General features: G+C 42.0%; 2 protein-coding genes across 4 annotated transcripts; both read left to right on the forward strand.

The window, feature by feature from the left end:
• Nucleotides 1-2175: 2175 nt before the first annotated feature.
• On the forward strand, nucleotides 2176-14845 carry LOC308074800 (uncharacterized protein; the record flags this gene model as incomplete). The annotated part of the gene is made up of 13 exons (XM_080414300.1): nucleotides 2176-2215; nucleotides 2737-2786; nucleotides 4198-5518; nucleotides 6956-7094; nucleotides 7317-7572; nucleotides 9378-9685; nucleotides 9927-9974; nucleotides 10328-10460; nucleotides 11213-11320; nucleotides 12154-12281; nucleotides 12706-12904; nucleotides 13230-13409; nucleotides 14749-14845. 13 exons carry the CDS (start codon nucleotides 2176-2178, stop codon nucleotides 14752-14754), a joined length of 2916 nt encoding a protein of 971 aa, XP_080270426.1. The 3' UTR covers nucleotides 14755-14845.
• On the forward strand, nucleotides 14817-25284 carry LOC308075161 (mitochondrial ribonuclease P catalytic subunit-like). 3 transcript variants are annotated; one of them, XM_080414827.1, is made up of 13 exons: nucleotides 14817-14957; nucleotides 15247-15296; nucleotides 17064-17477; nucleotides 17595-18276; nucleotides 19094-19232; nucleotides 19484-19718; nucleotides 20934-21241; nucleotides 21496-21543; nucleotides 22039-22171; nucleotides 22616-22723; nucleotides 23836-23984; nucleotides 24509-24707; nucleotides 24958-25284. In XM_080414827.1, the coding sequence occupies exons 1-13, from the start codon at nucleotides 14942-14944 to the stop codon at nucleotides 25141-25143; spliced, it is 2667 nt and encodes an 888-aa protein (XP_080270953.1). In that variant the 5' UTR covers nucleotides 14817-14941; the 3' UTR covers nucleotides 25144-25284. The 3 variants fall into 3 exon arrangements, with proteins under 3 accessions (XP_080270953.1, XP_080270951.1, XP_080270952.1); XM_080414825.1 differs by having other exon boundaries at nucleotides 17064-18276; XM_080414826.1 differs by having other exon boundaries at nucleotides 17082-18276.
• The last annotated feature ends 948 nt before the right edge of the window (nucleotides 25285-26232 follow it).

Raw genomic sequence — 26232 nt, forward strand, 5'->3', positions numbered from 1 at the left:
GTCAAATTTTTTTTGTGCAAAAAGCGGCCTCCTGGTGGCGCTATAACAGGCCCATGTGAAAAAATTGGGGCAAAGGTTCTGAATTGGCATCCAGGGAGTGTGTGTGCACAGTTTCACTACGATCAAGCCAACAGTGCCGGAGATAACCTGTTCACAGACGGACACACGGACGGACGGACACACACACACACACGGACGGACAGGGTGCAAAACATACTCTCTCGCCATGCCTTTCGGCCTGGCGGAGACAATTATTGTAGCACTGTGAGATGTGATTCTAGTGAGGCGGGTGATTGAGGGATACAGACTCATACTGTACATTAAGTTGATAAATTCTGTTAATGGAGTTGGCTCGAGAGAGATCAATATTATAATCACCACAAAAAAAAAACATTTTCGTATGAATTTTGCTCTCATACATCCCTGATAGTATGTCACTAAATGTATCAATACATGAACCTGGACATCTGTATACGCAGCTTACTAGAATGTTTTTAGATTTTTCCATTTCTATTTCAACAGTTATACATTCCATGCTATTATCTATTGCTTGACATACTTCCCACTACTTTACATTTATAGTCTTCGTCTATGAATAGAGCCACTCCTCCACATTCTTTTTACTTTCCTATTTAAAGAGTACCTCTCGTACCCCTCTATGTCAACCTCCTCAGATTGATCCTCCTTTAACCAGGTTTCAGATATTACAATTACAGTGAAAGGATTATTCTATATTTTTTATTATTTCTTTTAAAAAAATTTAGAGATGTTTGCTTTCAAGCTTCTACTATTACATGTTTTAATTGATTGCTGTTATATTCTCTATTATAGTCAAGAAGCCATGGCATGCAGACCTATTTATTCTTTTCAGTACAACTTGATCCTGTGTGTGTGTGTGTGTGTGTGTGTGTGTGTGTGTGTGTGTGTGTGTGTGTGTGTGTGTGTGTGTGTGTGTGTGTGTGTGTGTGTGTGTGTGTGTGTGTGTGTGTGTGTGTACGTGCATGCATGTCTTACAGTAACATTCATTCAGATTTCAATTCAAGAAAATAACAGAAACTTGAAAATCATGGATTCACATTTACATAAATAATGTACCAAATAGAGAGACATGGCATAACGTGTTCCATAGATGATTTCTGTATTCATATAGTACTTTGGTCAATGAGAATTGTTTCTAGGTGTTTTATAAATACATTTCTCATGACTTGTATCACGACCCAGCTCATTAGTTCTGTCAGATAACTCACGAATAGATTGAACCAATATTACAGACCAAATATATGAAACAATATTATAGAATGAGAATACGAGAGTGGATGTAATATATTTTATTTTGGCGTTCAGGCTCTGCTACATTTTTCTCCCTGCTCAGCATAATTAAGACAACCATCATTAACCTTTAAGAGCAGGGAGATATATATACATAACAACCCCCCATGGGGAACAGAACCAAAGCAGAGCCCACTGGTGGTGCTGGGGTGGTGGTGGGAGTAAACGCTGCATGACAACACCTATGAAACACTAAGCAGACAGAACACAGATGAAGGTGAGCTTAAATAACCCGCCCGATTGGACAGCTGACTGCCACGTCAGAGTATGACGTACTGTATGGGTCTGCATGATGCTGTAAACAGCACCATAGAATCTCTCTCGAGTATATGCTGCCAGAACTAACTCGCAGGCTACGTATAATTTGTGGCAAATGTTTTTTTTCCATAAATTACGCAAAACATAACGAAAGCTACAAGGTGTGTGTCAGTGTGATCAGTGTTACAGCTGATGGATGGGTGAGTGTATGTGCACGGTCTTATAAAATGTAGAAACAGGGCGGAGGCAAAGAAAAACAAAGATCTAAGAAGCGTGCACGCACACACACACACACACACACACACACACACACACACACACACACACACACACACACACACACACACACACACACACACACACACACACACACACACACACACACACACACAGTTACACCTTCTCTGGGACCGATAATATACACAATGCATACATCAGAATGTATGTGCTTTACAGTAGGCCTATGTACATTATGTTTTATGTTGTTGGTGATGGGTAAATGCAGGAGGGAGCACGGTCTAAGCGCGTACAATAGTGATGAGTGAATACTGATGCTACGGTTTCCTGTTATATGATAGAGATGAAACTATGGCTTCCTGTCACATGATAGAGCTGAAGAGAAAAGGTGGTGTGAGAACTGTCAGCTTTTTTCAACCACAGACAGTAAATCTGTCTTCAGCTTCATCTACTGTGCAGAAGTGACTGCAGAAGTCTGTCAACTACCTCTGTTCTGGTCGGGAGACAAAATTACTCAGTCCAGATGACCTCTGTTAATGGCAAGTAACTTACCAAAGTTTCCATTGCTAGGGTGTTGTTGTGTGTATGTGCAATCTAATATATACCTTTGGGAGCTTTCACATCTAATTCTTGGTATATGAAGGGACTGGAGTGCACATTAGATGTTGTGTATGTGCAATCTAATACATACCTTTGGGAGCTTTTACATCTAATTCTTGGTATATGAAGGGACTGGAGTGCACATTAGACGTTTTCAAGTTTTATTCCATTTAGCCCAAATGTGTCCTATGATAACCCAACCTGAGGACTACATTACAGGATTAGACAGAAAACCACTTCCCTGCTGATTCTTGTTATGATGAATATGTATATCAGACATTATCATACAGTCTCTAAATGTTTGACTTTCAGAGTTTCAAATCTGTCTGTTGGTGCTGCTGATATGGACCTTGAATGTTAAGGTAACAACCACCCACACTCTTGCATCATGCATATGATTACAAAAAAAGAAGAAACAACATAAAAAATACTATCAGCCGGCGCATGGGTGGCAAAGAACCTGCCCACCACCGCAGAGTCTAGGGATTCAAATCCACTGCGATATATCCGGCTTTGTCAAGCGTCTATACGAACACAACTGGCCCATGTTTGGGGGAGGGAAGCCGGGCGGGGAGGGTGATATTTGTCAATGCACATGCCCTACGGGCTGGGCAGCACCTGTCAGCAGGAAGTGTGGGGGAGTGGGACAGAGGCGCTGCATCCTTCCGGTGGGGGCTCATCACTAGCAGGTGAGCCAGTAGGGTACAACAGCACTGATATTGGTTTGGGGAGGAATCAATTGGCATAATGACTACATTGGGGAGGAAAAGGATTAAAAATAACTGGATATATAAATTTCAAAAACCGAAATAGTTGTTTCGTATTATGTTTTTTTTTATCGTTTTTTGATCATATGTTGTCCTAGAACAATTTTGCCGTGTTTGCCCAAAGTTGCCATTTGGGCAAAATAGCATAATCCAATATGGCCACTGAATGCTAGGCGGGAAAAAAAAGTTTTTTGGCTTTGCTGCCTTTTTGATAGATTTTAAGTGAAGATGGACAGGAAATAGGGAGAGAGAGACGGGGAGAGACACGCAGCAAAGGTCGTCGGGAACGGGACTCGAACCCACGATGCGCTGTCAGGCTATATTAGAGCCTATAGGTGCCCGGACCGACTACGCCAGTGATCCGGGCCGAAAACGTTACTTTTGACCCGCTTGTCCTAAAATGATGTGTATACCTATTTTTTAGGGTTTTCATAAGCGTAGAATTAATTTCTGATGTTATATTTTAAATTGCAGGTCAATCTCACCTGCAAAAAAAACACTATCGGCAATGAACAACACTACACCTGATATACACAGTATAGTACAATACTATATCCGTGCAGAACGTCAGAGTCAGTATCCGTACGGTATTGTCCTCGGAATGGTGTTACTCCAGAGTTATTAGTCTATTGACCAAGCAGAGAGGCCGTGTACCTCATTGTATAACCTCATAGCTACTGGCACAAATGACAGACCAAGTCTATCGTACTACCGCTTCCGTTGAATCTGTCTTTGCATCGTTTGTCTATGACAGTCCAGCTGCGTAGAGATCCCATTCAAGCATAGTAGGAGGTTGGTTGTCGTATGCGATAAAATAATAGATATGGAGGATAGCTAATTCTGAGAATACTTTCAACATTTAGAAATGATCATTATTTTTCTGTTAGTCAAACCGATATTATATATTATATTATACAGATATTGTTGTCCATTGTAAAAGCAAATCGCTTTCAACCATGAGGTATTCAATATCTAATTTGTTGAAAAATGTGCATTGATTCTCCAGACCAGCTCAACCCAAGGGAATACCACCACTCAGGAGAATCCCACCCCTCAGGCCACCACTCAGGAGAATGCCAACACTCAGAAGAATGCCACCACCCAGGAGAATGCCACCACTGAGGAGAATGCCACCACTCAGGAGAATGCCAACACTCAGAAGAATGCCACCACCCAGGAGAATGCCACCACTGAGGAGAATGCCACCACTCAGGAGAATGCCAGCACTCAGAAGAATGCCAACACTGAGAAAAATACCACTGAGAAGAAGAATACCACCATTGAGGTCTATTTTGATTACTCTGAAACCATTATGGATTGTGACATGAACACCACGCAATGTGTGAAAGCCTCCAATTGCAGATTTCGATCCTGGTTCATCCCCACCTTCTGTTACATAATCTGCTTCCTGGGACTCACAGGGAACATACTTGCTATCATGCATTGTATATACCATATATTCCACAAGGATCTATCTATCTATCTACTCAACATGTTCTTGGCAGACCTTTTCTTTTCCATGTGTCTCCCCCTTTGGGCAGCCAACTCCATATCAGACTGGGCACTTGGCCAGGAGGTATGCATAGCCATGCAAACCATTTACAAGGTAAGCTTCTATAGCAGCATGCTGTGGATGTCCTTCATCAGCATGGTCAAATGTGGCGTTATCAGTCACTATCACTATGAATCCTACAAGTCCCTGTGCTGCAAGGTGTCGTCACCTGTTGTCATCTGGATCATGGCACTTGTCTTCTCTGCACCAGAGATAATGTACACCACCATCAACAACCAGACTTGCTCGCCCTACACTGGCAGCTCTAAACCACTTCATGCAGCATACAGCATACAGATGAGCCAGTTAGTCTTGGGTTTTGCCATACCGCACCTGTTCATGTGCTTCTATTACTTTACCATTTCAAAAGCAGCACACAAATACAGGTTCAAGATTCCTTTATTTAAAAAGTTTGCATTTGTTGAGGTGGCAGTTTTTCTTCTCAGCCAGGTGCCCTACAATGTGGTTCAACTTTTTGGCCACATTGGTGGAATCGTGGACTACAAACAGGAAAGCAACCTATTTTGTGCCACTGATGTTACCCAGTGTGTGGCCTTCTTGAGGTGCTGCCTGAACCCTGTCGTGTATCTCTTCATTAGAGAGACATTCCGTAAGGATCTGCTGAAGTTACTGAGGGCCTGGGGTTGCTGTGGTATGTCCCCTCTACCTACATTGGACTTAATGAACCAGATGGAGGACAAGGACACCTGTGGTACGAGACAGAATGCAGCAGAGGCCAGGGTCTGCATGAACCAGGAGCAGTTGGTCATCTATGGTAGGAAACAGAGCTAGCCACACTGAGCTCACCACTATTTTCTCACCCTAAAACTATTAACAGCACCAACTATTCAGAACTGTATTACACAAACAGGGGCTTGGTGATGTGCCTTCAAATCAATATCATGATTATTTAAAACTTTTGCCTCAATTACGACAATTGACCGATAATAGATCTACAAGCTTACAACGAATTGCGATGGGACGTGTTGTGAGCTTATAGATCGGCTAGTTTCACTACTTTTTGTATATGCCACCATTGTACATCGAAATATAATACAGGGTTAAGTGGTGAATCGGACTAATCGATTCATGTAGACTTTTATAATAATCCCCTACAAGCTCACAGTGTGGTTCAATGCGAAGCGTTGTGTGCTAGTAGATCTGCTATTTTCGTTGAATGTTCACAACGTTCCCGAAAGCTTGCATATTATGACATGCCCAGGTTGTCCAATAGGTTTCATGTGGTTAAAGGCCCGAACCTACACTTTGTATTTTAGTTCTTTCTCCTTCTGCCACAGTTTTGCACATTTCATGAGAGGGTAAATGACAGATACATGATTGGAAGTTATGTGCATTACTTGCACAACTAATATGACAGAAATCTGCCTGTTGGGGCGCCATAATTAAAGGTAAAAAAGTTGAACTTTGAATGCCTACGTCGAGTCAGATTTACATAAAATGTTCTACAGACATCATCTATCCTCACTCTGACTACAAGTTTGCCTCATTAACTACTAAATTCCATCTGACTAGCCATTTTCGGTACTGTAAATCTGATTGATACCAAATCTTCTATTAATCAATATTGGACCAACCTTATCAAAACTGACATACTGTACACTACAGCTTGTTGATATTTTATTTAGTTTTAAGTAATTATAAGGGGGCGGCCATAGCTGAGTGGTTAGTGAGCCCGCCTAGGGAGCCAGAGGCCCTGGTTCCCCCAGGTACGATTCCAGGCCATGCCAGCAAATGTGTCGATGAAATGAAAATTGTCCCTGAGCAAGACTCTTAACCCCCCCGTAATTGCTCACATGCCCTCATTGGAAACAGGACCGCATTAACGGACCTGTTAAAGGAATTATCCTTATTGACCAAGCTTTCAATTTCTAACAGTCCGTATTGGCTTGAACCCTCAAAATGCCGCTTTGCATCTTGTTTAATACTGAGACAGCTCACTTTTACGTTGTTTGAGGACTTTATAATGGCAGTGATGACGGGGCCCCAACCAACTCTGATGAACAAAACTACACAAAACTAGAAAAAGTGCTCCTCGTAGCACAGGTCTCCACCAGGTGAGGTAGGTTATTGTTGGCCAGCAATGTTTGGAATTTGCCAATCAGGATGGAATATGAACATAAACATCCCTCAAATCGGATGGAGGGGCAACCTTTTGAAATTGAAAATTCTCTAATTGTCTTTTATTTGCCAGGGCCGGAGATGCTTCCTGTCTGCCCTCTAGTTGATGCTGATTGGAGGGAGATGAAAGAGGCATCATCTAATCCTCAGGGCTTTGATGTTCAGATGATGTCATCACTGTTCAAATACAGGGCAGACATAGATATTGCCAAGTAAGCAGAGATGAATATGTGTGTGTGTGTGTGTGTGTGTGTGTGTGTGTGTGTGTGTGTGTGTGTGTGTGTGTGTGTGTGTGTGTGTGTGTGTGTGTGTGTGTGTGTGTGTGTGTGTGTGTGTGTTAATGTGTGCGTAGATAAGTGTTTTCATCTCCTTTTGTGAGCATCCAAACAAATGCCCCTAAACTACAGAAAAACATTTTGCAGATAATTCTCCAGACCTCTCTGTTTAACTTTTAGGTCCCTGCTGACATTTGTTGTCAACGAGACAGATACTCTGTCCTATGAGTTGTTGCTGAGCTACCTGATGGCCTGTGTGAAGGGCGGCCATGACGCTGAGGTGTCAGACGTGTACGAGATGATGTGCGCACGTTTTCCGTCGCTGGAAACAGCTGCCTCCTCCCTGTTCATCAAGTCCTTCAGCAAGACAGAGAGGTGGAGGGAGGCCCTCAACATCCTGCAGAATATTTACAAGGTTGACTGACTGTTCATCTTATTATTATAACTTTATCTCAATAATTTCTCTTTCTGACAGTATCCATTTCATCACAGTTCTCAACCTGTCAGTCTATTGCTCCTCACTCCCTCTTTCTTGTCCACACACACACATCCCTCCATGTGTCACCAGTGTGGTTGATAATTATCATCGTGATGTTTGAACTATACTTTGATATACAGTAGCCCTGGCCGATATGCCCAAAATATCATATCACAAAAGTGATATGATATTTTATATTATTTATATATTTATCTTGAAATGCAATTGTAATTTTCCAAATTAATTCAAAGTGATGCATTTATTTAACTTTATTAGAGATTTGAGCTGTGGCAATCTCGTCTAAATACAACTGGAGCTGGGCTCCATCTATTGTGGACTTGAGTGAAAGAGTTGCAAAGGTGCAGGGTCTGCACTTTATTACCGTACAAGTTTGAACAGTCAAAATGGTTTCTATAAACATACAAAAGTAAAACAACATGAAGCATTATACCACAAATACAACTAATACTGCATAATATTACTGTAGCACTGTATTTAGACTTTGTTTAGCATATAGCATACGCTAAGGTCCGCCCTCCGGCCTCCGCCCATCGATGTTAGACAAATTGCCTTGAAATGGACAACTCTGCCATTGACTTGCATTGGAATATCAAGGTTTTTCCACATAAAATAATCAATGATTTCTGGAGTCAGAACTACAAAATCTCTTCCTAATCTCGTAAAAAAAAACTGCAGTATGCAGTGGAAAAATGTCCATGTCATTACTATTTCAACAAACCAAATACAGGCACATTTGTATCAGTCTCAAGAAAGAGGGATCTAGCATCTAATATCAATCAATTACATGTCGTTAAGTACATTATCACTGGACAGGAGTGTTTGTGTACCGCACGGTAAGACAAATAGTACCGGTTAATTAATACACAAACATGAATACAAATTTTAACGAGCGGTACATCGGCTTCACGGATTTGCGTCACGTCACGTTTGTGCCGCTAAGCCCCTGATTGGCTGACCAGACCTGTCGGCGTAACTGATTGGCAGAGCTTCGCATAGCCAGCATAAATGGAACGACTTGCATCGTTCCCATGTGCCGTCCTAGTGTTGCTAGTTGATGTCTATGTGTGTGGTAGATTCCATTGACTGCCATATATGTATAGGAGCGTTGTCTAACATAATGGTGGTTAGCAACGGTTGTTAAGCTAGCATTGGACAATTGCTATTGCGATCAGTCTATTAACAACATAACCGCATCTTGTAAGACTAAATTAACAACTGACAACAGGTGTAAGCAAAACAGGTGTAAGCAAAACACTCTACAGGCTGTGCAACATCATATACGAGCTGTACAGCATTATAAATAAAACAGACTTACATGGTCATTCTCTCATTTGACTGCTCAAAAGGCATCCTAACTAGTCACTGTATGGTAAAAAAAAACGATACCTTTGCATGGACTTGAAATACACATACCTTAGAGACCTACTTTGATACCATTTTTTTTTCTTCCTAAATCTTTATCCCACGATTTTGTAACCCCATTTTTTACACCCAGTGCCAAATGCCAATTGTCTATGTAATCCTGGGCACTACCTTCCCTCTGTCTACTTTGATACCATTTGATGTGCGAGCTCCGTTTACAACCAGTTTTTTGGCAATCATTTTGCTTCCCTCACCAGGAAGCCTTTGGTTGAATCCGGTTGGGGAAGCAAAATGCACACTTGGGAGAAACTAAATATGTGCATTATCAGCTCCCAGTTTCAATGTCAACACCCCAACAGGTCTCCCTCCCCTCGCCTTGCAACTACAGCGAAGTCATCACCGGAGCCGTTATACATGGTGATTCAGCCACGGCCTGGGCACTTTACGATGAGCTTACCAACAAGGGAATCAGTCCACACCAGGACACCTGGGATGTGCTGTTCAGGGGAGGACTGAGGGAGGCGGAACAGGAAGGGAGTGAGGGACCAGGGAGTGTTTCTCAGTCTGAGCAGCAGGAGAGGCTTCTGGGCATTCTACACAACATGAGAAACAACCAGGTGTATCCGCAACAGAGACTAGTCAGCACCATCAAAACCTGGTTTGAAAGGTACGACTGCTGAGTAAGCCTATAGGTGAATGCCCAAGCAGAACTCATACGATTCACTCAACCAGTGTTCATTTAACTCAGAGTGTATAAATGGAACCAAATGTAGGGTGTAATTCTCTGTCTTGCACACATCACTGTTGTTGTAATGCTTGAATGAACTTTGCATGATTTCTCATAAACCCTCCCTCCCCATCTCCAACACTATTCTTTACCTGCTGTCTCTCTCATTTTCTCTCTTCAGTCTTCCTGGGCAGAAATGGAAAGGAAGATGGCCCCCCATCACCACCAAGTAAAAACATTATGTTCACTCTTTCACTGCACTGTTTGTGTGTATTATCCCAAGGAAATATATTGTTTGCAAAATATGTCTTTGGGGCCTAAGACATATTGTCGATACACAGTATTATGAAACATTCTAACTAATGGGTACACGCACATGCTTTTGTGTGTGTGTGTGTGTGTGTGTGTGTGTGTGTGTGTGTGTGTGTGTGTGTGTGTGTGTGTGTGTGTGTGTGTGTGTGTGACTGTACAGTATGTCACCTATGTTTTCTCCATGGTTGTATGTTTATGTGCATCTGTATTTGATTTCATACATCAAGCTGTTCTCATGTATTTGTTCATTTTCATTCTGTGTGGATTTAGGGGTGTGTGCAGTTTTTGTGGGTCTGTGCTAGAGTCCATTCAACTTACTACTGAGGAGTACCAACGACTGAAAGACGTAGTAATGACTAACATCCTCCAAGGAAAGGATGTCTTCAAGAAGACTACACCCGAGGTACACACACGCACGGCACAGCACGTGCACGCACACGCAGGTTTTGGACAAAATGCAAAATGGTGGAAAATCTAGTCAGACGGAAATGGGCATGGCCGTTGTGTGTGTGTGTGTGTGTGTGTGTGTGTGTGTGTGTGTGTGTGTGTGTGTGTGTGTGTGTGTGTGTGTGTGCAAATATTACTGATATGTGTGTGCAGTGAAATATAATAAAATGCGATCCAGCAGGCTTGAAAACATCGGAATCAGAATTGCCACTGTAATAATACTCACATAAGCTTTCCTATGTTACCCTAATTTGTAGTCTCTCAAGCCAGACAAGTACTCTTGTACCACAAGGGCCTCGCAAAAGTTGTGACAGGAAACTGATCTGTTTGTCATTTCCATTCATTAAAATATACGTGTATTAAAGTATATTTAAAAAAATATTTTCTAATTTTCATTTCTGCTAAGCATCGAGCTAGATAGGCTTTGACTAATTAGGTTTCCAGTAGTTCTTATTTACATGACAGCAAAAGCAAAAACAAAAAGTGGGGGGAAGGCGGGAGATCGGTTTCAGGAACATTTGAAAATGGTGTGAACCAATAGTCTGTCTACCAAATTTGATTGACTTCTCATTCGTAAAAGGTACTTTCATTTAATTCATTGAATCTACCCTATTATAATTAGGGGTTCTGATTTCTTCTGACATCTGAGAATTTGTCAGGCTGCTTTTAATAGTTTTCACATCCTCCCATCATTCTCTCTCTCTCTAGGAGTTTAATATGTTCAAGGATTTTGTGAAGCAGAAGCCGGCATTTAGCGTGGTCATAGATGGACTGAATGTGGCCAATATCACAACCAAAGGCAAGCAGTCAGAGACGGTGAGAATGCCAGACATACAGACAGACATACAGTACATGCGTGTGATTGGAAGCTAATAGATGGCGTCTATTAGGTTCCACATACACACATACTGTATATTAGAGATAGGCTCGTTACTGATCTACAAAAAAAAAGTGATTTGACGTATGGATAGCATTGCAGTCGTTCACAGTCCCATGGTAAAGCAGGTATGGGCCTCAGAGAGGTGCTGCCCTAATAGTTTAAACTATTAACAAAAAGTATATATAAATACAGTAGATTTCTTCATTGAGACATTTACGTTTTGTTTTACATATTTAGATTTTGCTGAAAGAATTTGGTCTTAATAAAATTATGCTTTTAACAAGCTCAAATGTGCTGCTAAGCATCGAGCTAGATAGCTATTATAACTAGAATATTCGCAATTCTGGGAAATTGCAAAGTGTGGTCGTGGCCGCCGGGACTTGAGGAATACACCGGGAGGAATACCGTGCGACGTGCGATTCGAATTTGGTGCCGATCGCATCCCGCGTTCGTGATACGTGCCATTTTGATTTTAAGAAATAGGCCCCTCCCACTAAAGAAATAGGCCCCTCCCACAAATGTAACGGCACAATTATATTGTCATGTCACTCCTGAGATCACTTGTATTTCATTTTGAGAGGATTGATACCCCCCAAAATCATGTTTTTGCATTAAACGGTTATATGGAGATTCATTCCTGAATAGAATGTTCTGTTCAATTAGGCTTTGTGTGTTTTCATTCTCAAAATGCTTTACATGCTCTTATCACATTTTACTTTATGTATTTGTTTTACCCTACCTGTGACCTCTCTCTCTCTCTGTTCCCCAGCTGTTAGCAGTGGTGTCGGAGTTGGAGCGTCAGGGTCAGGTGGTGTTGGTTCTGGGCAGGGAACACATGCTTGAGCCATCCATGTGGCTTATCCAGCAGAAGGCACACTGCTTCTTCACCGACAACTTGTAAGTCCCTCTGAGAATATAGACACATTATGATCATTGGTGATTCCATAGTCGGCAACATTAAATAAAAAATGGCCACTACATACTCCTTTCCCGGTTGCAATGTTTTAGATGGATACAACCACTGGTCCCTCTGTTTTAGGAAACATCCTCACTCCTGAAACGTTATCAATGTCAATTCAGCGTTATCACCAGTGACCAGTCAGCAGTCAGAAACACTGAAGAGTGATTTTAACAGCCATTTCAACTCTTAACCTACAGTACTCTGAACGTATCCTAATTTTAACCCTATAAGCCCCATTCAGATATATCTATCTTCTTGCTCACCTACCTATCTCTTTCTAACCTCAATCTGCATCCATTCATCTACTTGCCTCTCCATCCGCCTGCCTGTCTCATCACTCCATCATCCGTCTTTTATCAGTTCAGAGGACGACCCCTTCCTCCTGTATGCCGCGTTGCATTCTGGGAACCACTGTCGGTTCTTGAGCAGCGACCTGATGAAGCACCACAAGGCGTGCATACCAGACAGAGGCTCCAGACACCTGTTCTTCAAATGGCAGAGAGGACATCAGCTGTTGGTGGACGGATGCATCACACCCAACAGGAGTGTCTGTTTCCAGGTGAGAGGAGAGGAGAGGAGAGGAGAGGAGAGGAGAGGAGAGGAGAGGAGAGGAGAGGAGAGGAGAGGAGGGGAGGGGAGGGGAGGGGAGGGGAGGAGCGGAAGGTAGGAGACAACGAAAAATGGAGCCAGTTTACTGTCATTCAAATGGCTGTGGGGACATATGGTAATTGGTTAATAGGTCATAGTGGGAAGTCAAATTTCAGGTAGAGTATAGATAGGAGAGAACAGAGACATTATATATACAATAATATATATTATCACTTACAGTGCGTCCACAATTTCTGCTACCCTGCTGTGTGTGTGTGTGTGTGTGTGTGTTTCAGAGTATCCCTGTTTATGACACCATAGTACAGAGTGGAGACAACACTTGGCATATTCCTTTTGACGACTCAGACGAGGAGAGGACTAGCAGTCCCAGAGTACCACACCGATGGCTGTGTCTCACCAAGACAAACAAAACCGTTCATGTGGGACGAACTGTTCATATCTCTTCGCCACTTTTGGTAAATGTTCCCCTAGAATAGGGATGAGGAGGTTCAAGTGGTTGATTTAACTCCACTAATGCAACCAAATTGACCCATAATGAAGCAATCCAATAACAGCAAACTGTCATATGGTTTAATTGTAAGTGTGATACGGCAAATGAAATTGTCTAATAAATTAAATACAATGGAAGAATTATTTTATTATCTATATCAGGGGTTTTCTTTCAGGTGGTCTGTGGACCACTGGTGGTCCGTGAAGGTATTGCATACGTGGTCCCTGACCATGCATTTAGTAATGTTTCTAAGATTATTTTTTTTATTCCACGGAACAGTGCATTAACGACATGGTGACCTATGATGACGCGTCAATGCTGTCAGTTACTGGGAAGTCGGAGGTCAAGAAATTCCACAGAAAAGGGAATTAGAATCTCAAGAAGGGGAAGTGTACCAGATTGTCCGATTGAGTAATCATTATTAAGAAATGTGCCCATATAATCACATGTGTCTGCTTACTCATACATAAGATACAAATCAGTAAATCACACTCACTCAAAATCAGGCACCCAGCAAGTAAGTGTGTGTGTGTGTGTGTGTGTGTGTGGGGGGGGGGCTGATTTAGGCAGTCACACCTGGCCTGAGTACAAACTAATTGGGCTCTGAGCTGGTTGTGACTGCAGGCACGTGTAGTCACACCCAATTAGTTTATAATATCTCAAAAGACACTTTACATGGGGGGCATGAGAAAAAAACAAAGAAAAACTTTATTGGGGGAAAAAAACACTAAGAAAAGGCTTGTCATTACACACCGGCGATTATGCGAATATACGCAAAATTCGGACTCGTTCCGAATAAATAAAAGACGCTTTTTCGCTTCGCTTTTTCGCTCCGTGGAAGCTTGGACTTTATAAGGTTTTTTAAAAAAAAGTATTATTCGCATGAAAAAATCGCCCCCAGTGTGTAAGGAGCTTTAGACTAAGGAATAAAATCAATAGAAACAGTGGAATGAAGAAGAAAAAAGGGGGGGGGGGGGGGCGGAGTTAGCTGGGGAAAGGTTTAGAGGGTGGGGGCATCTCTGAGAGTTTTGGGGAGTGCATTCCACAGGGTTAGGGTTAGGGGCAGCAAGGTACAGTATCACCCCAGATACGGTACTTGGTCTTGGGGACCTCAAGGAGTTTTACATCACCAGACCCGAGGGAGCGGGAGGGGACATGACGTTTGAGGAGATCGAAGAGGTAAGGGGAGCCAGATTGTAGGTGTTTAGTAGTATTTTGAAGTCTGGACTCAGGCCAGGTGTGACTGCCTAAATCAGCCATAACCCACACCACACTGATTTATTTTTTGGGTGTGACCTTTAAAGGGTTGAAGCTACGGTTTCCTGTTGCATGGCTTCCTGTTGCATGATAGAGCTGAGGAGAAAAGAAGATGTGAGGACTGTCTGCTTTTTTCAACCACTGACACAGTAAAACTAGCTTCATCTACTGTGCAGAAGTGACTGCAGAAGTCTGTCAACTACCTCTGTTCTGGTCGGGAGACACAATTACTCAGTCCAGATGACCTCTGTTAATGGCAAGTAACTTACCAAAGTTTCCATTGCTAGGGTGTTGTTGTTGTGTGTATGTGCAATCTAATACATACCTTTGGGAGCTTTCACATCTAATTCTTGGTATATGAAGGGACTGGAGTGTACATTAGATGTTTTATTCCAATTAGCCCAAATGTGTCTTATGATAACAACCTGAGGATTACATTACAGGATTAGACAGACAATCACTTGCCTGCTGATTCTTACCAGTTATGATTATGAATTTATGTATATCAGACATTATCATACAGTCTCTAAATGTTTGACTTTCAGAGTTCCAAATGTGTCTGTTGGTGCTGCTGATATGGACGTTGAATGCTAAGGTAACACACACCCACCCACTCTCATCATGCCTATGATTACGTGCTAATCTGTAGATTCTGTACATAATACTGTAGCTAAGAGTAGTAGAGACAATAGCTAGGAGTAAAAAAAAAATAATAATAATACAAAATAAAAAAGACTATCACAGGTGTTTGGGTGGAACAGTGATAATTTAAAGTACTTGCCCACCCGGCTTTGTCGAGCGTCTATATGAACACAATTGGCCCGTGTTCAGGGAAGGGAAGCCAGGCGGGGATGGTGATATCTGTCACGGCACGTACTCCTATAGGCTGGGGCGGGAGGAGTGGGACAGAGACACTGCATCCTCTCGGTGGGGGCTCAACACTAGCAGGGGAGCCAGTAGGGTACAACAGCTGTGACAACAAACAGATATGTGTGGGGGGAGGAATTAATTGGCATAACAACTAAATTGTGGCGAAAAAAGGGTAAAAAACAACCGTCAACTCTAAATGATTAAAAAGCAACAATAACAACCAAACCTCCACTATCAGTAATGAACGACACCAGATACACAGTATCAGGTTTATCAATAGTCAGGTATAACAATATCCGTGCAGAACGTCAGAGTCAGTATCCGTACGGTATTGTCCTCGGAATGGTGTTACTCCAGAGTTATTAGTCTAATGTTATTAGTCTATTGACCGAGCAGAGAGACAGTGTGACTCATTGTATAACCTCATTACTATTGGCATAAAAGGACAGACCAAGTCTATCATACTTCCGCCGGGGAAGTTGATTCTGTCATTGTCTCTCTTGCTCATTTGCCCAACTATCTCCTCATTGAGGAAGTGAAGGGGTTTGCAATGATTGCTTCCAGTTTCCTCAGTGTCCTCACCTCCGACACCTCCTCCACACCGTCCATTTTAGCACAGAAGACGGAGCCAGCCTTCTTCACCAGCTTGTTCAGTCTGTTTGTGTCCCTAACATAGCTGTGACCAGGGTTGCCAGATCTGCTTATTATAATTTCCCCGCAAGATTTTATTTGAAAATAGCCGATCTACAAGCTCACAACGCGTTGCATCGCGACGCGTTGTGAGCTTGTAGATCTGCTATTTTCAAATAGCTGATGTATATGTGCTCATGTGGCCCATAGTCGCTTCTTTTGGTCTGGTTTTCCTAGACCTGGTTGCTTATTTCTCTCATAGAATCTGGCAACACTGGCTGTGACCCCCCCCCAGCAGTGTTGGGCAGTAACGCGTTACAAAGTAGGCTAATATATTACTGTAATATTAAACTGTATCTTTTCCAAGTAAACGATTAGTATAGGAAGGTATTACAATTGCCAAAACAGTAATATTATTACATATAACTGATCCAAGTAACAATGCATTACTGTGTTACAATGAACACAGTTTTTGACAGAGATAAGCTCTCTCTCTATTTGCATCTATGACTGTCAGTCAAGCTGCGTAGGGATCCCATTCAAGCACCACAGTAGGAGGTTGGTTGTCACATGCGAAAGAATAACACGATGCATTGTTAGATTTTGGATCTGTTCTTTTTGAGAATGCGACTTGGCTAAAGTATGACGTACGTGCCGGTCAGGGGCTCCATGTCCGTGGCTCAAAAAGATAAAAGGAGGATAACAAATTATGAGGAAGACGACAGACATACTTTCAACACTTGGAAGTATTATCATTATGTAGTCAATGATCCAAATATTGTTGTCTATTGTATAAGCAAATCGCTTTCAACCACAAAGTAATCAATATCTAATTTGTCAAACATCTGCATTGATTCTCCAGACCTGCTCATCTCAAGAGAATACCACCACTGAGGAGAATTCCACCACTCAGGAGAATGCCACCACTCAGGAGAATGCAACCACTCAGGACTATTGTGATTACTCTATGGATTCTGACATGAACACCACAGAATGTGTGAAAGCCTCTAACTGCAAATTTCGATCCTGGTTCATCCCCACCTTCTGTTACATAATCTGCTCCCTGGGACTCACAGGGAACATACTTGCTATCCTGTATTGTTTATATTCTCGTATATTCCACAACGAAAAGAGGAGGATATATGCGGTGTATGGACTCAACATGTCCTTGGCAGACCTTTTCTTTTCCATGTGTCTCCCCTTTTGGGCAGCCAACTCTGTATCAGACTGGGAATTTGGCCAGGCGGTATGCAAAGCCATGTACACCATTTACAAGGTAAGCTTCTACAGCAGCATACTGTGGATGTCCTTCATCAGCATGTATAAATCTATCCTGTTTAAATTTGTCAAAATCAGTTTCAAAATCAATTTATTCAAGTCCCCGGGCTGCCAGGTGTTACCTGTTGTCATCTGGATCATGGCACTTGTCTTCTCTGCACCAGAGATAATGTACACCACCATCAACAACCAGACTTGCTCGCCCTACACTGGCAGCTCTGAACCACTTCATGCAGCATACAGCATACAGATGAGCCAGTTAGTCTTGGGTTTCGCAATACCGCTCCTGTTCATGGGATTCTATTACTTTACCATTTCAAAAGCAGCACACAAATACAGGTTCAACATTCCTGTATTTAAACTCGGGAAAAAGTTAGCATTTGTTGAGGTGGCAGTTTTTCTTCTCAGCCAGGTGCCCTACAATGTGGTTCTACTTTTGGCCACACTGGACATTGGTGGAATCGTGGACTACAAACAGGAAAGTAACCTATTTTGTGCCACTGATGTTACCCAGTGTGTGGCCTTCTTGAGGTGCTGCCTGAACCCTGTCGTGTATATCTTCATTAGAGAGACATTCCGTAAGGATCTACTGAAGTTACTGAGGGCCTGGGGCTGCTGTGGTACGAGACAGACTGCAGAAGAAGCCACACTGTACAAGGACACCTGTAGTACGAGACAGAACCCAGAAGAATCCTGGGTCTGCATGAACCAGATGCAGTTCAAGGACACCTGTGGTACGAGACGGAACTCAGCAGAAGCCTGGGTTTGCATGAACCAGGAGCAGTTGGACATCTATGGTAGGAAACAGAGCTCAGTGGCCACACTGAGATCACCACTACTTTCTCTCCCTAAAACTATTAACAGCACCAGCTATTCAGAACTGTGTGGGGGTGGGGGCTCCTCACTGGTAGGTGTGTCAGTAGGATACAAGAGCAGTGACAACACAGAAATGTGTGTGGGGAGGAATGAATTGGCATAATTCTTTTTTTGAATTCCTATGTCGAGTCTGATTTACATAAAAGCCTATCCTCATTCCTCACTCTACAAGTTTTTCTCATTAAAGTCCGCCTGACTAGATTTTCTAGTGGAGTAGGTCCGATTGCTACAAATCTTCTATTAATCATTAAAGACCAATCTTATCAAAACTGACATACTGTACAGCTTGTTGATATTTTATTTAGTTTTGAAGATATTGATTTCAATTTCTAACAGTCTGTGTTGAACCCCCAAAATGTCACTTTGCATCTATATTTAATACTGAGACTGCTCTCTTTTACATCGTTTGAGGACTTTAGTCTAAAATCTTATAATGGCAGTGATGAGGGGGCCCCAACCCACTCTGATGCACAAAACTACGGGATGTTACATTGTACATAAATAAATGAAATTAAAAAACTAGAAATAGTCTCCGCCAGGTCAGGTTGCCTACCCAGGGCCTGCAAACTTTAGAAGGCAGTTATAGTAAATTGGAACAGAATATATTAAAAAAAAGTGATTCATCTTGATCACATGAAATTTGCTGGAGTTGCAGGCTGTTGTTCCCCCGCCGACAGGGGGCGGGGGGACAACTTCGAAATTGAAAGTTCAATTCTCCAATTCTCTTTTATTTGCCAGGGCTGGAGTTGCTTCCTGACAGCCCTCTAGCTGATGCTGATTGGAGGGAGATGAAAAAGGCATCATCGAATCCTCAGGGCTTTGATGTTCAGATGATGTCATCACTGTTCAAATACAGGACAGACCTGGATATTGCCAAGTAAGCAGAGATGAGTGTGTGTGTGTGTGCGTGCGTGCGTGCGTGCGTGCGTGCGTGCGTGCGTGCGTGCGTGCGTGCGTGCGTGCGTAAGTGTATTTGTGTGTGTGTGTACTGTCATGTGTAAAGGTACGTGTTAATGTGTGCGTAGATACGCGTTTTCATCTCCTTTTGTGAGCATCCAAAGAAATGCCCCTAAACTACAGAAAAACATTTTGCAGATAATTCTCCAGACCTCCCCGTTTAACTTTTAGGTCCCTGCTGACGTTTGTTGTCAACGAGACAGATACTCTGTCCTACGAGTTGTTGCTGAGCTACCTGATGGCCTGTGTGAAGGGCGGCCATGACGCTGAGGTGTCAGACGTGTACGAGATGATGTGCGCACGTTTTCCATCGCTGGAAACAGCTGCCTCCTCACTGTTCATCAAGTCCTTCAGCAAGACAGAGAGGTGGAGGGAGGCCCTCAACATCCTGCAGAATATTAACAAGGTTGACTGACTGTTCATCTTATTATTATAGCTTTATCTCAATAATTTCTCTTTCTGACAGTATCTATTTCATCACAGTTCTGAACCTGTCAGTCTTTTTTACTTTTTAATACTTCTGCAAGTTTCTTTTATTAACTTTATTAGAGATTCGAGCAATCTCTAATAAAGGCAATCTCGTCTAAATAAAACTGGAGCTGGTCTCCATCTATTGTGTGGACTTGAGTGAAAGAGTTACACAGGTGCAGGGTCTCAGTTAACTTGCTCGTACTTACCGTAAAAAACTGTCAAATGGTTTTTATAAACATACAGCGACACAGAAAATTACGACAACATAATATGACTGAGTAAAAAGTAAAACTTATGCAAAAAAAATTGCATTATACCACAAATACAACTGCTACTGCATAATATTACTGTAGCACTGTATTTAGACCTTGTTTAGCATAGCATACACATTAACATAGTCAAACAAACAAACAAACCAATAGATTTGTCGCTAAGCTCCGCCCTCGCACCACTCAGCCCATCGTTGTTAGACAAATTGCCTTGATTTGGACAGCTCCAAAATCTCTTCCTAATCTCATCACAAAACCCTGCAGTGCCGGTATGCAGTGGAAAATAATCCATGACATTACTATTTCAACAAACCAAAAACAGGCACATTTTTATCAGTCCCAAGAAAGAGGGATGTAGCATCTAATATCAATCAACTACGTGTCGTTAAGTACATTATCACCGGACAGGAGTGTTTTTGACAAATAGTACCAGTTGATACTCAATCAAACATGAATAAACACTTTAACGAGCGGTACATTGCTTCATGATTCTGATGTGTTGAACTGGAACTGACCGACCCGTCTCCTAATGGAAAGGGATATAAAATGGCCCCTCCAACCGCTCTTGATACGTGGAATCACTGTTGCAGATCCCACAGCAGCAACGCTTGCGTCTGATATCTTATTATGATATTCCTATTCTTGTTTTTATTCTGTACTATATATAATTCACGGAATCACATGTGTGTCTGTCTGTGTGTGTCACACAAAAGTTTACCCTGGCATAACTCGGACAGCATCTGATCTGACCGTTTGATCTCAGACTCTGCATTTGTGTCCCATATGAACCCCAGCAGTTGGGGAAGCAAAATGGCACACTTGGGAGAAACCCAAAATATGTGCATTATCAGCTCCCAGTTTCAATGTCAACACCCCAACAGGTCTCCCACCCCTCGCCTCGCAACTACAGCAAAGTCATCACCGCAGCCGTTATGCACAGTGATTCAGCCACGGCCTGGGCACTTTACGATGAGCTTATCAACAAGGGATTCAGTCCACACCAGGACACCTGGGATGTGCTGTTCAGGGGAGGACTGAGGGAGGCGGAACAGGAAGGGAGTGAGGGACCAGGGAGTGTTTCTCAGTCTGAGCAGCAGGAGAGGCTTCTGGGCATTCTACACAACATGAGAAACAACCAGGTGTATCCGCAGCAGAGACTAGTCAGCACCATCAAAACCTGGTTTGAAAGGTACGACTGCTGAGTAAGCCTATAGGTGAATGCCTAAGCAGAACTCATACGATTCACTCAACTACAGAGTTCATTTAAGATTGATACATTTAGAGTGTATAAATGGAACCAAATGTAAGGGTGTAATTCTCTGTCTTGCACACATCACTGTTGTAGTAATGCTTGAATGGTCTTTGCATGATTTCTCATAAACGCTCCCTCCCCATCTCTCACACTATTCTTCACCTGCTGTCTCTCTCATTTTTTCTCTCCAGTCTTCCTGGGCAGAAATGGAAAGGAAGATGGCCCACCATCACCACCAAGTAAAAACATTATGTTCACTCTTTCATTGCACTGTTTGTGTGTATTATCCCAAGGAAATATTGTTTGCAAAATGTGTCTTTGGGGCCTAAGACATATTGTCAATACACAGTATTAGCATATGAAACATATTAACTATGGTTACACACACACTCTTGTGTGCCCACTCACGTTTTGGCCTATAAATCTTGATCCGTAGGTCGTACAATCAATATCTTTTCCCCTGGATTCCTTGGATCATGAAGCAACATATACTGTAGGCCCGGCCATTTGTGCCAGATTACATTTTCTGCCATTTGCTACTACTCCTACAGATTTTGTCCTAAACTAACACAAATAGGTACACATTATCTCTGTGGTCATGTGATCAAGATGTACAAGTTGATTTCTTAGATCCCATTCCAAGTGGCTATGACTAAAGTTTGCGGGTCCTGGCTAGACAACCCAGCTCAGAGGAGCACAATTTTGTAGTTAATTTTCATTCTGTGTGGATTTAGTGGCGTGTGCAGAAGTTGTGGGTCTGTGCTAGAGTCCATTCAACTTACTACTGAGGAGTACCAACGACTGAAAGACGTAGTAATGAATAACATTGTCCAAGAAAAAGATGTCTTCAAGAAGACTACACCCGAGGTACACACACACACACACACACAGAGTTTTTGGACTAAATCTGCAGTAATAGTATTAAAATACATTAAAATATACGTATATTAAATAAAGTACATTTAAAAACTATTTTAGAATTTTCATTACTGCTAAGCATTGAGCTAGATAGGCTTTGACTAATATGGTTTCGACAGCGAAAGCAAAACTGAAGGTGGGTGGAAGGCGGGAGATGGGTTTCAGCGGGAACATTTGAAAATTGTGTGAGCCAATATGATCTGTGTCTACCATATTTGATTGACTTCCCATTCATAAGCGGTACTTTCATTTAATTAATTTAATCTACTGTTCCACATTCTAATTAGGGGTTCTGATTTCTTCTGACATCTGAGAATTTGTCAGGCGGCTTTTAATAGTTTTCACATCCTCCCATCATTCTCTCTCTCTCCCTCTGTATGTCTCTCTATCTAGGAGTTTAATATGTTCAAGGATTTTGTGAAGCAGAAGCCCGCATTTAGCGTGGTCATAGATGGACTGAATGTGGCCAATATCACAACCAAAGGCAAGCAGTCAGAGACGGTGAGAATGCCAGACATACAGACAGACATACATGAAGTGTGATTGGAAGCTAATAGATGGCGTCTATTAGGTTCCACATACACACACACTGTATATTAGAGATAGGCTGGTTACTGATCTACAAAAAAGGTGATTTGACATATGGATAGCATTGCAGTCACAGTCCCATGGTAAAGCAATTATAGGCCTCAGAGCACCTCCCAGTGGGCCGCGGAGGTGCTGCCCTAATAGTTTAAACTATTAACATTTTGCAGCCATGTTTGTAAGCATAATGAAGTTGAACAACTTTTTTGCCTTATAGATTGAAATGCCCAAAGTTTTATCTGTTTTCTGTGTTTCCTTCATTTTAGACTTGTCATTTCGTTTAAGCAGAATAATGACCATTCATTTGTTTTATACTGTAAGCATTACATTTATTTCAGTATGTGAGCCCTGACCATTGTGACACATACCCAGGTGGCTCTTTAGTTACAAAAAGTTATGTCTAATAAATATATCGAGCTATTCATCTGCCTGATGAGCGGCGAAGAGATTACATAATCCTTTTTCATAATAATAGTCTATGTGTGTCCCATGTTTCCACAGGGTGGCACGCATGTTTCCTGTTCTGGTTCATTTCCCCATACCTTCATTTGATTGGCTCGGCAGCCAATTTGAACTGTGTAGGTGTCAGATGTGTTTCCGGTTCCAATATGCTGCCGAGCCAAACAAACAGTAATGGAAAAATTAACTGGAACATGAGACAGATATGCCACCATCTGGAAACCTGAGACTACAGTTATGCACAGAGTCTATAGTGTCTGCTTTGGCAATACATGAACATAAACACTTTCATTACATTGTCCTAGAGTACATTGAAATGCAGTAGCCTATATACCTAAGAAGTTACTTCCACCAGCTGGTGCTGTGAATACAGAAAAATATACAGCACAGGTCTGATAGAGAGAGCTAAACAATGCCTTTGACCTTTCAAGATTCATTCATGAATAGAACGACCTGTTCAAATAGGCTTTGCGTGTTTTCATTCTCAAAATGACATGCTCTTATCACATTTTACTTTATGTATTTGTTTTACCCTACCTGTGACCTCTCTCTCTCTCTCTGTTCCCCAGCTGTTAGCAGTGGTGTCGGAGTTGGAGCGTCAGGGTCAGGTTGTGTTGGTTCTGGGCAGGGAACACATGCTTGAGCCATCCAGGTCCTGGGACCAACACGATATGAGCCTTATCCAGCAGAAGGCACACTGCTTCTTCACCAACAACGTGTAAGTCCCTCTGAGAATATACAATATGATCATTGGTGATTCCATAGTCGGCAACATTAAATAAAAAACGGCCACTACATACTCCTTTCCCGGTGCCAATGTTTGAGATAGATACAACCACTGGTCCCCTCTGTAAAAGAGTGACGTTAACAGCCATTTTAACTCTCAGTGAACCTTATTCAAATGTTAACCCTATAAGCCCCCATTCAGTAGATATATCTATCTTCTTGGCTTGCTCACCTATCTCTGTACTTAAAGGGATATTTCACTTTCAAACATGTTTTAGGTCATTTTAACGTCTACTCTGGATTTTGACACCCCCCCCCCTTCCTATACAAACCCATTGTAACTTCAAACTCGATTTTAACCATGTTAGATTAATTAAAAATACGCGTCCTTGGTTCTGGTGACACCAAATCCCGAGTAGACGTTAAAATGACCCCAAACATGTTAAAATAATCTCAATCTGCATATATTCATCTACTTGCCTCCCGTCTCATCACTCCATCACTGTCTTTTATCAGTTCAGGGGACGACCCCTTGATCCTGTATGCCGCGTTGCATTCTGGGAACCACTGTCGGTTCTTGAGCAGCGACCTGATGAAGGCCCACAAGGCGTGCATACCAGACGGAGGCTCCAGACACCTGTTCTTCAAATGGCAGAGAGGACATCAGCTGGTGGTGGACGGATGCATCACACCCAACAGGAAGGTCTGCTTCCAGGTGAGGTGAGAGGAGAGGAGGGGGGAGGGGAGGAGCGGAAGGTAGGAGACAACGAAAAATTTAGCCACTTTACTGTCATTCAAATGGCTGTGGGGACATATGGTAATAGCTGAATAGGTCATAGTGGGAAGGAACGTCCAAATTCAGGTAGAGTATACAGTAGATAGGAGAGAACAGAGACTATATTATCACACATACTGTACGTCCACAATTTCTGCTTCCCTGCTGTGTGTGTGTGTGTGTGTTTCAGAGTATCCCTGGTTATGACAACATAGTACAGAGTGGAGACAACACTTGGCATATTCCTTTTGACGACTCAGACGAGGAGAGGACTAGCTATGAAGTACCACAACGATGGCTGTGTCTCACCAGGACAAACAAATCTGTTCATGTAGGACGAACTGTTGCATGGCGCTCACTCATTTCTACACCGTAATCTATCTCTACACCAAATCTCTTTGCCAAAAGTAGCCGATCTACAAGCTCACAAGTGAGCTTGTAGATCGGCTACTTTTGGTAAATGTTCCCCCAGAATAGGGATGCAGAGGTTGATTTAACTCTGAACGTACAAATGCAACCAAATGGACTCATAATGAAGGAATGGCCACTCACAGCTAACTGTCATAATGGTTTAATTGTAACTGTGGAACTGCAAATGAAATTGTCTAATAAATTAAATGCAATGGAAGAACTCTTTCAAACGTATTAATTATTATCTATATTACCCATTTATCATGTTTTGCAGAGGTGGGTAGAGTAGCCAAGAACCTCAAGTCCTCAAGTAAACAAAGTATTACTTTAAAATGATAATGACTCAAGTAGAAGTAAAAGTAGTCATCCAAATAATTCAGTAATGGTAGTTACTCTAACCGCCTTTTATCCTATAAAATTGCCTAGTGGGTGGGAGGCCCCAAATGCCCATAATACTGTATGGAGTCAAAGTCCACCCGTCAAATGCGCATATATGGAGATCAACATGCACTGATGTCAGACACAAAATAAACTAAATACACATATATGGAGATTAGATTTTCAACATGCACTTATCAGTAGGGAGAATTAAGCTGGCCAACTCGTTACGCGGCGGATACAAGCACCAAATTTGGTACACACATTCTTTAACGTGTATCTCACCATCTCAGAAGGGGCGCCCAAAAATTCGGACCCATTAAATGCTTTTTAAAAAGGGAATATCCAAAATGGCCGCCAGTAATGACCCATGATTCCTAAGAGGTGATATAATTCTGACATTTTGGCTTAATGTGCTAATTGTAGCTTTTACATTTATAGTAAATAGACTAATAATAAAGGATTTGGCCAAATCCTCCCATGAAATTGTTAAATATGTTTTAAACACCTTTAAACACCCAATAGGCTTACAATAGGCTTAAAAAGCACTCTGAAAGATTCCACATTAATCTTTCTGAGTGATATATTGTTAATGTTAATCATTTTTACAAACTTTTATGAATGATTATCTATATATATAATATATTGGGAAAACTTCATATGACCAGAGATCAAG

The sequence above is a fragment of the Gymnoscopelus braueri genome (genome assembly GCF_963280865.1).
Source record: "Gymnoscopelus braueri genome assembly, chromosome: 19".
Classification (NCBI taxonomy): Eukaryota; Metazoa; Chordata; class Actinopteri; order Myctophiformes; family Myctophidae; genus Gymnoscopelus; species Gymnoscopelus braueri.